This window comes from Conger conger, chromosome 11 (assembly GCF_963514075.1).
Source record: "Conger conger chromosome 11, fConCon1.1, whole genome shotgun sequence".
NCBI lineage: Eukaryota > Metazoa > Chordata > Actinopteri > Anguilliformes > Congridae > Conger > Conger conger.
Window position 1 is genome coordinate 35,487,520 of NC_083770.1, and position 14,327 is coordinate 35,501,846.

Genomic DNA, 14,327 nt, shown 5'->3' on the forward strand with positions numbered 1-14,327 from the left:
GGTTCCCAACTTCAATCCCGAGGAACCCCAGTGTCCACAACTGCAATCCCAGAATTTTTCTTAAGTATATCACATGTGCACATTGCGCTTGTGATATACTGCAAACAATTGTATAAAAATTTGTAACAAAACTTTTTAACAGATTCAATTAAAGACTGAGGTGAATCGAATTAGGCTCCTAATTAGGTTGCTGAACACAGGGGTTTAAGTTCATTTATGAATTTTTCCATAAACAAAATGCAGGTTTGGCTTGTTATCATTTGCCTTGTCTTTGAATTATTCATTATCTACCAAATTGTTCATTTTTGTGGCCATGCCTTTACACTTCCATTCATTCATAAATGGTTAAATAACACACCATAGCAGTGAAATTGTTTGTAGTGGTTTAGACTAAAAAAAAAGTCAAAAACAGATTAACTGAAAACAGGAAATATGAATGCTAAATGAACTTTAAGATTTTATCATTGTCAATTGTTTTGATTATTCGGCAATGCTTAGTATAAACTTGTTCATAGGAAGAGACTTTCTGCATCTGTGGAGTTGGTCAGAATGGAGAAGTATCATTTCATCTTCTGGGCAATGTTTGGAAAGTCACATCCTAACTTTTTCAAATCTTTCTGATGCAATGGGTACTTTCATTTGACTGCACTGGGTTGAACCAGGATTTTGTATTCACTTAAGATATTATAAATGTATTAATTCATCAGTTATTAAATCTTATTGTATGTTTAATGCATTCTGATCTCACTACTCTCAAACCAGCAGATCATTTCAACCAGACGTTTGCCGTTTTGCGAACAGCTTGAGCAGTGTCATTAAACTGTTGATGAGCAACAACTAGCACAGCCTGCCAAAAAGCAGTACTTGGTGTAATGTCTGTTTCCAGGACATCTGGAATATAAATTGAAGTAGTGTATGGTACAATAGAACAGAATACCAACCACCCTATCTTGTTTTGCATGGTTTTATACATATAGCGCAACTTTCAGCATGCTGGAAAATCTTACTGATTACAGCAAGGAATTTGTCCATTTGTGGGAGAATACGACTTGCGAGTGCACAATGCACAATGTGAAATCAACTGCATTTGGCATCAAGCCTTTGAGTGTTTTGTTGTATGCTTTCAAACTATTACTTGCATTCTCTGAGACAAATGCAGTTATATTGTTGAAATCAACCTCAAAGTTCACTCGGCTTTGTCTGATGCTATTCATGACTGAGCTGTAATTTACGGCATCAAAGTACCCAGTGACAGCAAGAGTAACTTTTAAATTGGACGCAACTGATTTCCTTGCAGAACAAGTAAATTGTGTAAAACATAATGGTCTATTCCAAATGTTGACTTGTCTGTAACCACAGACATGCTGTTAACTGATGTGATATGACCAGTACTGCCATTCCTCACATATGTATTTAAAAATGCCCATCATTTGGAATTGGGCAATGCGTTTGTGCACCTCCATGGATGACTGCAGCTCAATTATTTTCCCATTTGTTTTCACCCTCATTCTTTATTTCAGGCTGTGACTAATATTTTTGTCTGTAAATGTCAGTCTATTGTCCTTTATATATACATTTGTACTGTGCTGTACTAGGAGGGTACTGTTGCACCGGTTATGTTTTTTTTGTGCGTTTGACATTCCATCTGAGGTACACTAACAATGTGCGCACAGGGGCAGTCTTTAGCCTAGTGGCTAAGGTACATGACTGGGACCCGGAAGGTTGGTGTTTCAAGCCCCGGTTTAGCCACGATAAGAACTGTTGGGCCTTTGAGCATGGTTCTTAACCCTGCATTGCTCAAGGGGGGGATTTTCTCCTGCTTAGCCTAATCAGCTGTAAGTCACTTTGGATAAAACCATCAGCTAAATAACAAATTATTATGAATTGCTTTTATGACAATCACAATTGATCACTAATTGCATAATCGGTCAGTTGACAGGGAGAATCTAACACCAACAGTGACCCCAGGGGGATTTAGGCTAAACGATGAAGCAGGTTCAAATCATTTCAGTTCACGTGCACCAAAAAAAAAGGTGTCCTTAGGTCATGATGACACAAGCAATCAATGACATATGGAGCTTATATCATTCAAAGTCGTGGACCACTCATCATGTCCCTTCAGCTGGGGTCATCAGAATGAGCAGCACTCTCCATTATTCCTGCCATCACAATGGTTGGGGATGAGCAGATACAGTAAGCTTTGGTTTAAACTGAAACAACCCCTATGCAGCAGCAGCTAAAACAGGAATGGTGGAATGGTGAGCAGTTGTATAAGTAGCCTTTAACATTACATATAAATCAGAGTATGTAGCACAAACTTGTATCCAAAGAGAAAATTACAATTATATTTCAGACTGTATAGCTTAGGTTAAGGGAGAGTGACACAGCTAAGAATATCTTAAAAAGGGTGATTTTAGATGAGATAAATAAGAAACACCACTGAATTCATCCGTCTTCAAAAAAGAGGTCCCATTGAATTAATCAGCCTGTGCTTGTTGAACAGAAACATGTCAGGGCATTAGGTTCTGCTCTCGACAGTAACTGCCACAGCAAAAATGCAAACACAGTGATATCATGATTATGGTTCACAGAACAAGGTCAAAGTTGCTGAGCTCAAAGGATGAATAACCAGTGTTGACTAATTTAGTTCACTCTGAAACTCTGCCTACCATAAACTGCTTCAAAAAGAAAAGGATATTCATGGTATTATGAAACAGGTATAATCAGAACCATCCGTTATGTCATGTTAATTCACAACAAAAATATGAATTGATCAGCCTTTAAAAATATCTGAACAATTCATACAGCTTAGTATTTCATGCATGTTAGAATTCAGGTTAGTTCCACCACTACACTTCACTGCCACGATATCGCAGTTAAGCACAGTTTTTTAACACCTCACTGCCTGTGACGTTATGATTATGTGCAGTTATCTAGCTGCTGCACTGTCAATTATGCATATTTGAATAATAAACCATGAATAAATGTGCAAACAACAAATAGCCACACAAATGCTGTTGTACCTTTTTTTTTTTGCCATTCTAGCCACTGCTGTGTTAAGGATACACTACACAATGAGGTGCAACTGAGTGTAGAGGACCAGGCTGACTTAATCAATGCCAGAGCCTTTGGTAATTACTTTTACATAAGCTGTGGTGGATGGATAAACAACTGCACATCAATCTACACACTGGATCAAAGAGACTTTGAGTCCCTGAGCGTACTGTATGTCGATACAGGAGTGAACCTCTATTACATACATAAGGGAGACCATGAAAGTGGTGTGACAGGGCATTTTATGTAACATTTTATGTAACACTTTGCACTACAGATGCAATTACAATGATGACTGCATTTCATCTGGGCACAATAACCAACATCCAACATAATAATACAGAAATGACACATCATGCTGTAAGTCATTAGATGAATAATCACCCAATAAAGCTACATGAAAAGAAAATGGCCCTCGCTCCAAGAAAGTTGGGGAAATTCCATGTACTTAGAATGAACCAAACAACCTTGGTTCCAAGCTTTCAAAGGTACAACTAGGAAGAACAAGAGAATAACGTGGCACACACTCACAAACACATGCATATCCACGCGCTCGCACGTACACGCAGACTTACTTTCACTGCCTCTGCATGGGTGGCTCTGTCGAAAACCTTGTCGTTGACTTTCAGTATCTGATCCCCGACTCTCAAGCCCTCTTTCTCGGCAAAGGACCCCGGCTCCACCAAGGATACATAGATGCCAATCCCGTGCTCGGAGCCGCCGCGTATGCTGAACCCCAAACCCTCGTTGCTCTTATTGCGCTTCAGAATAACCTGTCGGATCTCTCCCGGCTCTTCCAGTAGTAGCGATCTCCCGGAAAGTGGCACAAGGGGAGCTGTCCCCTCGCCGATGGTGCTGAAAGTATCCGCAGAGGCTCCAAGCGGCACAGGATAGGACTGAGTCTGTTCTGGCTGAGCTGAGTGTATGTGCCCGGCAGATACTGGCACAGTATTTGCATTACTTACTTCGCCCAAGCTTTCTGGGCTACCATTGCTGGGCACCAGATCAGATTTCAAATAAAGGCCTTCCGACGTATACTGGTCGAACAAGAGCTGGTCTGAGCGCGGGATGACCAGGCGCAGCATAGGCAACAGCTGTCGTTTGCTTGGTGTATTGAGGATTACTTTGAGAGTTTGGACCAAGTCGAACACGTTGCGCTTTGAGTGGTAAACGTTGAGACAGTGTATGAACTGCTCCCGCTCAAAATCGTTGAGGAGCACGGTGAGCGCAGCGTGAAGTTTCTTCACATTGGAGGATAGCGAACGTCCGCTGGATCCCACGGAGTTCGCCGAGTTGAGCGAAACGCGCTCCAGATCTGCGTTCATTCTAGAAACTCCCCCGAAAACGCCGAGACGCACTAAGAAATCTAGACAGCAAACATCAGAGAACTGCTCGTTTTAACGTAACGTCTGCTCGCAGCAAGCAGAGAGCTGCATCGCGATTCCTGGAGGCAGTCTTCCTTTAAAATACCACGTTTGCGCTGAATGGCATGCGTATAATCCCGCAGTTGATTAAACTTAATTTCACAACACCCATGAAGCAACAACAATATGCATAATAAATCCAGAGCTGCAGTTGCATTTGGATTATCTTGGTGAATGAAAACAACATAGCATACTTATTTGGGAGTAGCGAAGCGTTTTGTCTATGCAGTCTTGAGGGAGATGGCCACTGAAAGATACACGTTCAGAAAGTTAAGCGCGAATATATATCTTGCATTCCACTACATCTCAAACCAAGCAAAAATAAAACTATCGGCTCTATAAAGAACACAAGGCAGTTACCTGGTAGGTACTGGCCATCTGTGTTGAATGTGCGGTTTCACCTACGTAGTTCAGTTCTTCGGGTACACAGGGCATTTATGTTTTGCAGAGCCTTGTCGTTGTGCATAGTGGCGAGGCACACAGCTGCGTCTACATAAATACGTGTGTCACCTCGGTGGCGGTAACGAAGTTAACGAAACGTAAACTTATAACATTCCTACAAAATGCGCGAAAAAAATATATCGATATGGATTATCCGTTCAGTCACCACACCTCCGAAAACTCCCAAGGCGACGAGAACCAGCATTTCGATGTTTTGTGTTCCTTTCGGCTCTAGTGACTCAAGGTAAGGAGCGTGTAGTCTGAAGTCGTCATATTTCTTTTTTCAGCTTCTGAAACCGCAAAAATTGTCCATTGATGAACTTGTCATGAACATACCATACACATAGGAAAAGTTCTTAGAAGTTATTGTCTTATATTTTCCAAGTTAATTAGTTATTATTTTAATTCGTCGGAGAGGACGACAACTTCAACCTTCTCGATTCCACTGTCCTGTAGATTATCCCAGCTGTAGCGTCTTGTTGAAGACGTTCTCTGTGCAGGAAGTGACGCAGCATGTAGCGTGAATTGGTTGCTTAGTAACCAAAAACAGCTGACTTGTGGCCACTTCTGAGCTACTATATTATTGTGTTTCTCTACATAAGCAAAATAAACGAATTTAATGAATTCTCTGCAATACCTTTTTATACAAACTACAGTTTGGGCAAGATATAGTAAACCAAGAGTTCATTCTCAGGCTACATAATAGCCTACCTAATGCAATCACATTTCATTTGAGGACAGAAAATGTAATAAAATAGTTTTTTTCTGCTGTTTGACTTCATAGTTAATTTGTTTTACACTGATATAAAAAGCAAACAACAAGAACACATTAACGCAACAGAAATATTAATAGATATTTTTTGATTAGTAATCACCACAACCTTCACCACATATCCTTCAAATACATCTAACAGCAGACTGTGAAAACAGTGAAATTGATTTTGTTACAGTAAACTACTGCTGATGCTACAAATTTGTGCAGCATTCATTATCATATTGTTATGTGTGTGTGTGTGTGTGTGTGTGTGTGTGTGTGTGTGTGTGTGTATATCGAGGAATAACAATATGTAGGCTTCAAAGGGAACCTAAACTACATTCCAGATGTATGTTAGCCATGCATGTAGCCTACAGCTTTAGCATGCAGACAGGGTGCCTGGGTGCCTGATAAAACAGCAGGGATTGATAGAGAGCAATAAGACATGGAAAATGGCTCACAGAACCCAGAGTGATGCTACCACATGCATCGCTGTGTGGGGATACAGTCCATAATGGCATGTTCAGGATCCCATGTCAGGTCATACTGTAGGACTGAATTTTTGAATACAGGAATAAAAGAAGCATAAATGTGATTGTTTTATGTACAGATAAAGCTACACGACATTATTCGAGGCCAGAACCACCATTTATTGATTTAACAAATCCAATACCACACAACCTTTTGATAAGTAGGCATGAAAAATTCCAATACATTTCACAGAAATCTTACATCCAAATTGATATTTACTGAAGCACACAAGGGTGCTATCAAGACACAATGGCTGCTGGGAAGGCAATCTGTAATCTTCTGCTTGCAGCCAGAACTCGTTAAGAACTACATCCCTATGCCTCTGGCTTCAGTTGCCTATTAATAGTTAAATATGTAAATGAACAAAGTGCCTTGAGTGAAAGTACATGTAATTTAGCCTGTTCTTTTATCAATCAGAGGATTTAATGAGGAATTAATTCTGCAAGCCAGTCTGTTTGTTTCTCTCGCGAGTGAAAACACACATTTATTTTTCTTGAAGATAAGCAGCGGATGCAGCACATCTCATTGGAATCATAAGGAACATCTGATCGAATTCTCTCAACACTGAATAAAACACGAATGCACAGCTCTGGAGTTCTGCTTGAACAAAATGTTACTGCATGCCATTCAGCATGAAACCCTCTTATTAGTTAGCTGGCTGTTCTGTGCAAAGAGAGCATCTACTTTGCATGCTCAGAGCTTTCTTGTTAAATCATGCGTTAAAGGAATTTTTTGAAATGTTCAGTAATAAGGCATTGTATAATCTCCACTGTTTCTTGTTGAGCAGGGATTGAAAGGATTTCCACTTAGAAAGATCTCATTCTCAGTGGAGTACCTGTACAATTTCCCCCTGCAAGACATTGATAGTTATGGCTCTTTAGTGAATATTTCAGTCCTTGATTAATATTGAGGATGATGATGACCAGGCAGGTATTCAAGTGCCATGACAAGAGGTCTCATTCCTTCTTAAACATATTTCACTATTGTAGTACATGAAGTGTGATAAGTCATCTTCATGTCATTGTACAGTGTTTAACTATATTATCCTCTGGTTACAACTGGACTGTGGTTGTCATAGCAATTGACTACACTCCAATTCTCTTTTAAACAGGAAATTGGATGAATCTCTGTATCTCTAGGCAGCCAAGCTTACCTTATCTAACACATGCTTTATTGCGTTACAACAAGGCCATTTTTTTCTAACACTTTTTTCATCTAAAATGGGCAGACAGCTTCACTCTCTCCAAAAGATAACTTTTTTTTTTGATTGATTCATGCCTTTTTATTTTTTTATCATTCGCGGGCACTTGCACGACTACGCTCGTAACATCAGCAAATTAGTGGAATAATTCATGCCTGTCTTTTTCTTCCGTCATATACTTTCTCCAGATAGAGTCCTGGGTGGTGGCAGGCTTTTCTGTTTTATCGCTAATATAAATTAGGTTTGCCTCCCAGAGGACACGAGCGAGTGCGGACAGGATTCAGTCCTCTGGCAATGACACAAACACCCCCATACATCTATCCTACTGTATATCAAACACTCCACACAGGGTCCTAGTTTACTTATTTGCTTTTATTTCTTTGGCTGGTGTCAACAAGAAGTAAACAAAATGAAACATGCTCATAATGTTAGCCGAGAGATGCTTCCTGCTCAAAGAAATGTGTGGAAGACGGTTTTTATACATAATTGAAAGCATTTTATGGTAAAGGGCACCTTGAAAAGTTGAGATGCCAGAAGCAGCGAGACCCTGCGCTTGTTAAAAGATCGCTTGTGGTGGAATATCTTAACCCATGCAGGTGTAACAGGGCTTAGTCATATGCTGTATAATGAGTTTCTTAATGTAAAATGCCACTGCCATAGTTACCAAGCAAACAAATGAAGAGATATTTAGCCAGGATGGTTGCCGTTTTACAATATAAAAGGTCTTGCATTTAAAGAGCTTGAACTATGTAGGCTGCTTACATACTCTAGTCTCGAGCATACTTTGCTGGATCTGGATTGCCTATTATTTATGCAATACATGTGTGTTCATATGGCCACAGGCTTAAAGATAAAAGTGTCACTAGTTATAATGGATGTGTACGTGTTGGTGTGTACACATCTGTTTATGTGCCTGTATGACTGTATGTGCATTCATGCTTGTACATATGAAAATCCATATATTTTCCTGTGTGTATGTGCGTGTGTGTGTTTGCATTTCTGTGTGCATTTATGTGTGTGCGTGTATGTGTGTGCATGTATGTGTGTGCATGTGTGCGTGTGCGTGTGTATGTGTGTGCATGTGTGTGTGATCTCTATGGTCTCCTATTCCCAAATTGTGCTATGACCAAATTGCTAGGTAATAAGAAAGAGCCTTAGACAGGCCTGGAGCTCCTGAATGATTGGCGTTTGGAGTAATCTGTCAGGTTTTTGCCAACGCTACTGGGCTCTCGCAGATTACCGAATAAACACATTTAATTACAGTTTGTCACCTAACTGAAGAATTGACACGTTTATCTCCGTCAGTATGAGCCTCTACCACCTTCCTCATCTCATCTCATCCATCCCCCTCCCTCCCCATCCCTCACACCACACTTTCCAGTCTGCCTAGACCTTCCTTTTGTTACGGAGCTGTTAAAGACAAGGGAACAGGATGTATCATTCATTTGCAATTCCAATACTGCAACAGACAGCAAGGGAATACATTTTCAAATGGCTGCTGCAAGAAAACATTGAATTAATTGCTATTCAAAATAACCCAGAGCACTCAATTTAAGTGGTAATACTGAGCTAGTGCTTAGGTAAACAGCCTGCTGTTGCCGGTCCTGCTGGATCAATAATTTTGGTTCCGACCTGACAAATACATGGGTCCACTGGGCCACCAAAATAGAACAAGCCAGATGTTGACCCCGTGATATTTTCATCTGCACTGTATATCGCATCCAAGACATACTGCATCTGAAGGGACTGAAATATTACCCAACATCTGAGCAGACAGAAATCATACTTTTGTGAAGGTGGGTACTTGTAAACCCAGTGATATGGATTATGTGCATTACCAAGTAAGCACTATTCATATGTCTGCAGTACAATATATTATGAATGTGTTCTTTTTTTTCTACCAAAAGAGGTTTCAAATCTATTAGATCAGACTCTTCAGCTGTTCCGCATGTGTAACACACTTTCATTGATTCATTTCATTGATTCAATATTGATTCAATGTTAAAGACAAGCTCCCCTGCAGAGACATAGTGTTACTTTAGTTGCATCCTTTTTTGTAACTAATTTGTTTGGCACACACTGGGTAATGCCCATTCATTACCAAGTATTTAATGGGCTGTAAAATAAAGCATTACCACACATTGTCCTACACTACTACTTTCTATTGTCAACTGCCCCAGTTCAATATCTGCACCATCTAATTGAAAATCTCCAAGAGGATCCACAACTCTCTTATGGATGACTGGGTCGAAACAGTCCCATGTGCTTGGATGAGATGAGTTCTTAGATTCACTGCAGCTCAGTGAAACAACTTATATTCATGGCCATGGAAACAGGCCACTCCCCTCTAAGAAGGGTTGCAAAGATTCACTTGTGATGCACGCTGTCCGGATCACAGCAGCAGTGTAGCATAGCAAACCTGGCTCCTCATTTTGTGGGGTTGCACATTCATATCCCAGCCATGCGATTTATTCCATTTAACCCCATCAATTTTACCACCTTGTGGTTGAGTCGTCGACATCCCAAATGTTTTTTTTTTTTGCGTCCATGTTAATATAATACATAAAACTGCAAAATGGCGATGCCAGATTAGCGAGAACAGCAGTTTAGATACTTATCAGCCTCTTATTTGCAAAACAGGGCAATAAAACGGGCCACACTCACGGTTTACCCTCACCTCACTACAGACTCAGACAATAAAAGTCATAACAATCTTTGATACCATTTTTCTACGTCAAAAGATCATGTTTCAATATAAGAACAAAAATATACAATCAGATGTTGCATGAATAAACACATTGTTTTTTTTTTTTTAACTTTTATTGCACATTTGGCCAACATATTTCTGCTTTGGTAGAAATATAAGTGTGCTCCGTTAGCAGGAAGGAAGCAGCACCACACCTGGACTACATTACGAATCAGTCTATAATGTCTGACGGACAATACCCTGATCCCATGACGGGAGAGGGAGCAAGTCAAAATAACAAGCTAAAATAATAAAGGCAAACCAAACTGTATCTTTTCCGGCCTTTAGCACACACTGCCCTGCTTTTTGTAGAGCAGTTCCCTGATCTCAGCCACCTACCATGCGAAGCACACATTTATAAGCACCTGGACTGCTTCACCACAATTTCTACAAAAAAATATCAAATAATAAATAGGTGATAGATAAGTATCTGAGCCGCCATTGTTAAAAGCGACTAGAAACAAATTAATCATACACAGGCAGCTTATCAAATAATTAATGCAAACTCTGTCAGGTAAGACTGCCCAGAAAATTCACTTTATTTCAAGTGTCAGTGCAGAAACAAAATGCACCAATGCGCAGTAATTTAATTATTTTTCCAGATAAGTTGCAAATTATGGGCACAATTTTTTTTACTCAATGACGAATGTGTGTGTCTGTGTGTGTGTGTGTGTAAGCTTGCAAAGAGGCTCATATCTTCTAAGGTATGAATAATCCCTTCACTCCTGACTTCAAAGTGAGGCTCCAGCACCTCTCACTCTCCCTGTCCATCACCCTAATGCCTGATGATGGCTCTGTAATACCTCTCCTTCCAGCTCATTACACAGGACGATGAGAGACAGAGAAAGAGAGACAGAGAGAGAGAGAGAGAGAGCGAGAGACAGAGAGAGAGAGAGACAGAGAGAGAGGTGAGAGAGACAGAGAGAGAGGTGAGAGTGACAGAGAGACAGGGGTGAGAGTGATAGAGAAATAGAGTAAGAGTTATAATGAGAGAAAGAGAGAGTGAGAGAGAAAATGAATGAGAGCGACAGTGAGAGAGAGAGAGATTGTAGCGCAAATGTTGTTGACTCACTGGCACTAGAGGGCAGCACAGATCTCTCGACAGCAGCCAAGGAAAGAAAGGACAACACCCCCAGGACAGCAGCCCTTGGAACGCGGCATGGTAGCACTTTCAATTGCTGTTCAGCATTTAACTAATGAATTAAAGCAGCGGATTATACAGCTAACTCATCTCAGTCGGTTTCTTGGATCTGAATTAGGTGCCGTTTCAAAAGTAAAATAAAAACCAGCTGTCTGTGGCTCCCCCAGGACAACCGTGAATACCACTGGAGAAATATATGTATTTTTGCATTCCTAATTACATGCTTTTACAAAAAAAGCCAAAAAACATGCAGGACAGAATTTAAATTTGTTTCAGAAAGAGACCAAGAGAGGGACAGAAAAAGAAAGAGAGAATTTATTCTAATAATCGTGAATTTCGATATCAGGCATCCATTATTTTATTTTCTTACATTACATGTCATTTGGCAAATGCCAAAAGTGACTTACAGTTCATTTAGACTAAGCAGGAGCCAATCCTCCCCTGGAGCAAGGCAGGGTTAAGGGCCCGGGGATTGAACCACCGACCTTGCAGGTCCAAGTCATGTGCCTTAACCACTACACTACAGGCCAAGCCTGGCCCATCCCGCTTCTCCATGAAGGTCTGGGAGTCTCCTGGAATTTGTCGCCTGCTCCTTGATATCTATGCGTTGGCAGAAATCTCCCACAAATCAGCAATCTGCACTCCAGGTAGAAGTGAAGTTTAGAAATGTGCATTATCCTGTCCCAGATGGACAGACTGTGGTGAAGAGAGGAACGGAGCACTGCAGGGGAATCCTCCCTCACCCTGGACATGCAAAGTGTATGAAACAAGTGAAACCGCTGAAGATACAGGCCAGGCCGATCAACTGCAGGGAACATACCAGCATTAGGTCATGTCTGTGGGTCACTGACTTCAGCCAGTCATCGACAGCTAAGCAAGTCCACAACCAAGTACAGAACATGATATCAGATTATGTTAATTTGTCAAATTACGTTTGCTCCTCTAAAATTGGGGAGACTAAAAGGGCTGCATTTAATATCGCTTTACATGTTTTTACAAGTTTACAAGATGTTTTTTACAGCAATAAAGCATACAGAATTGATTCACAATGCACACTCACACCACGCAACCCCGTCTCTTGTTCAATGCAAGCAATAATGTTGTTCTAATCTTGCATTCTTAACCTGAATGAGATACTTAACATGTCCTCCCAGCCAGGTCCATATACAAAAAAGTACAAATTTTACACTTTAATGCATGTCAAACCATTTGACACTGAATGCATGCTCTGCATTACTGTGCTTTGTACTGTACTTTTAGTTCCATCTGCTTTGTAGCTGTGATTTGAATCTGATGGTGGTTTGATTGCCACAGAATACATTTATCGTGACCCCCAGGGGAAAGAAACAAGTTCTGATTAATACAAGAGAGCTTAATGTAAGTAGAGAATGTGAGTCACACAATACTCTGCCAAGGAGTAATTGCATTAAAATGACTGAATCACAACCTTTGAATCGCAAGATGAATACAACCCCCCCCACACACACACACACATCCTCCTACACATGCAACCATACTAATACACACACATGCATGCACACACATGCATACACAAAGCCATTCACACATGTGCATCACAAACATTCAGCACTCAGGCTGATACCCAAGCTCAGGTTTTTACAAATGTGGAACAAGAGACAAGAGAGTCTGTGAAAGCATACTGTCAGCATACTGTCTGTTCAGATGAAAATGTGTGCAGTGTCTAATGCCATTCTTCTAGTTCCATGCACTGCCTAGGTACGAACTCACTGTTACAGGTCATTTAAGTCAATAAATGACTTTGCTGTGAAGTCACAACAAAGCCCATAAAACATGTGAAGGCATTACTCTTTAATTACACCGTGCTCATTAATTCCTCCTCATTGCCCATGACCTATGATAGAAAAGTAATGCTTATAAATTATGAGCTATTGCCACGGTGTTAAAAGCGCAAGTCCATGGATTGATTTGTATCAGGGTGCACATACACTCAGTGACCACTTTGTTAGGTAGACCTATGTTCCAGCTCATTAATACAAATACCTAATCAGCCAATCATGTGGCAGTGACTCAATGCATTAAAACAAGAGGTCCAGTTGTTGTTCAGACCAAACATCAGAATGGGAAATAAATGTGACTTTGACTGATGGATGGTTTGATTAGAGTATGACAGAAACCGCTGATATCCTGGGATTTTCACACACAACAGACACAACTGACAGGAAGGCGACAGTAACTTCAATGACTACAGGGGTATGCTGAAGAGCATCACTGAACACATAACACAGATGGACTACAGCAGCAGAAGACCAATACTGTAAGTCTAATATAATAATATATAATAAATAAGCCTAATACCAAATAAAATGGTTACTGAGTATATGTGAGTATGGGCACTGTGCTCATGTGTGGGTGTGAAAGAGCATTTCTATGTATATGCATGTGTGCAGGCATGTTGGGAGGTGGGGTAAAGCAACATGCAAGTCAGGCAACAATATGAACAGAACATCAGTGAGCTAAAGTAAAATAAATTCTTCCCTAATATGATATTCAGCCAGGAGTTACATGATGTAGCAAACCTCTGGAAAGAACTCTCTAACTGTCCCCCCAGACACAATTAGTATGCCTGCCAACCTCACATTGTGGAAGATAATAAGTTAGTATTTTAAGCAACACCACACCACATAACACACTGTCAGAATTAAAAGTACAAGTGTAGGTAAATTGTCTAAAAAGGTAGAAATGCAGTACCTTATGGCATAACATTATACCCAGCAATATATAATTCATTTGTACCGTTTTTTGCTGGCAAAAAGTACTAATTTGTACCCAAAGGGAATATTACTGTACTTCCAGGGTACATTTGGGAAATTTGATCCTTGAATAACATATGTCACTTTATTTCTGAGAGTGCAGCAGCTTTCTGAGGTTTGGTTGTATACAGCACTCTATCATGCATCCCGAGGTTACAGGTGGTTCAAACCTACCCTCGAATCCACCAAAGGGAGTAGCCTGAGCAACCCCAAACTCTGCAGTTCACAAAGATAACAAATACA

At 40.4% G+C, this 14,327-nt stretch overlaps 1 protein-coding gene across 1 annotated transcript in view; it reads right to left on the reverse strand.

The window, feature by feature from the left end:
• Positions 1-4,379, reverse strand: part of whrnb (whirlin b) — a 78,848-nt gene extending 74,469 nt beyond the window's left edge. The window contains exon 1 of the mRNA XM_061261176.1: positions 3,630-4,379. Coding sequence (XP_061117160.1) covers positions 3,630-4,379 — 750 coding nt within the window. The remainder of the gene's footprint in view (positions 1-3,629) is intronic.
• Positions 4,380-14,327: the final 9,948 nt, after the last annotated feature.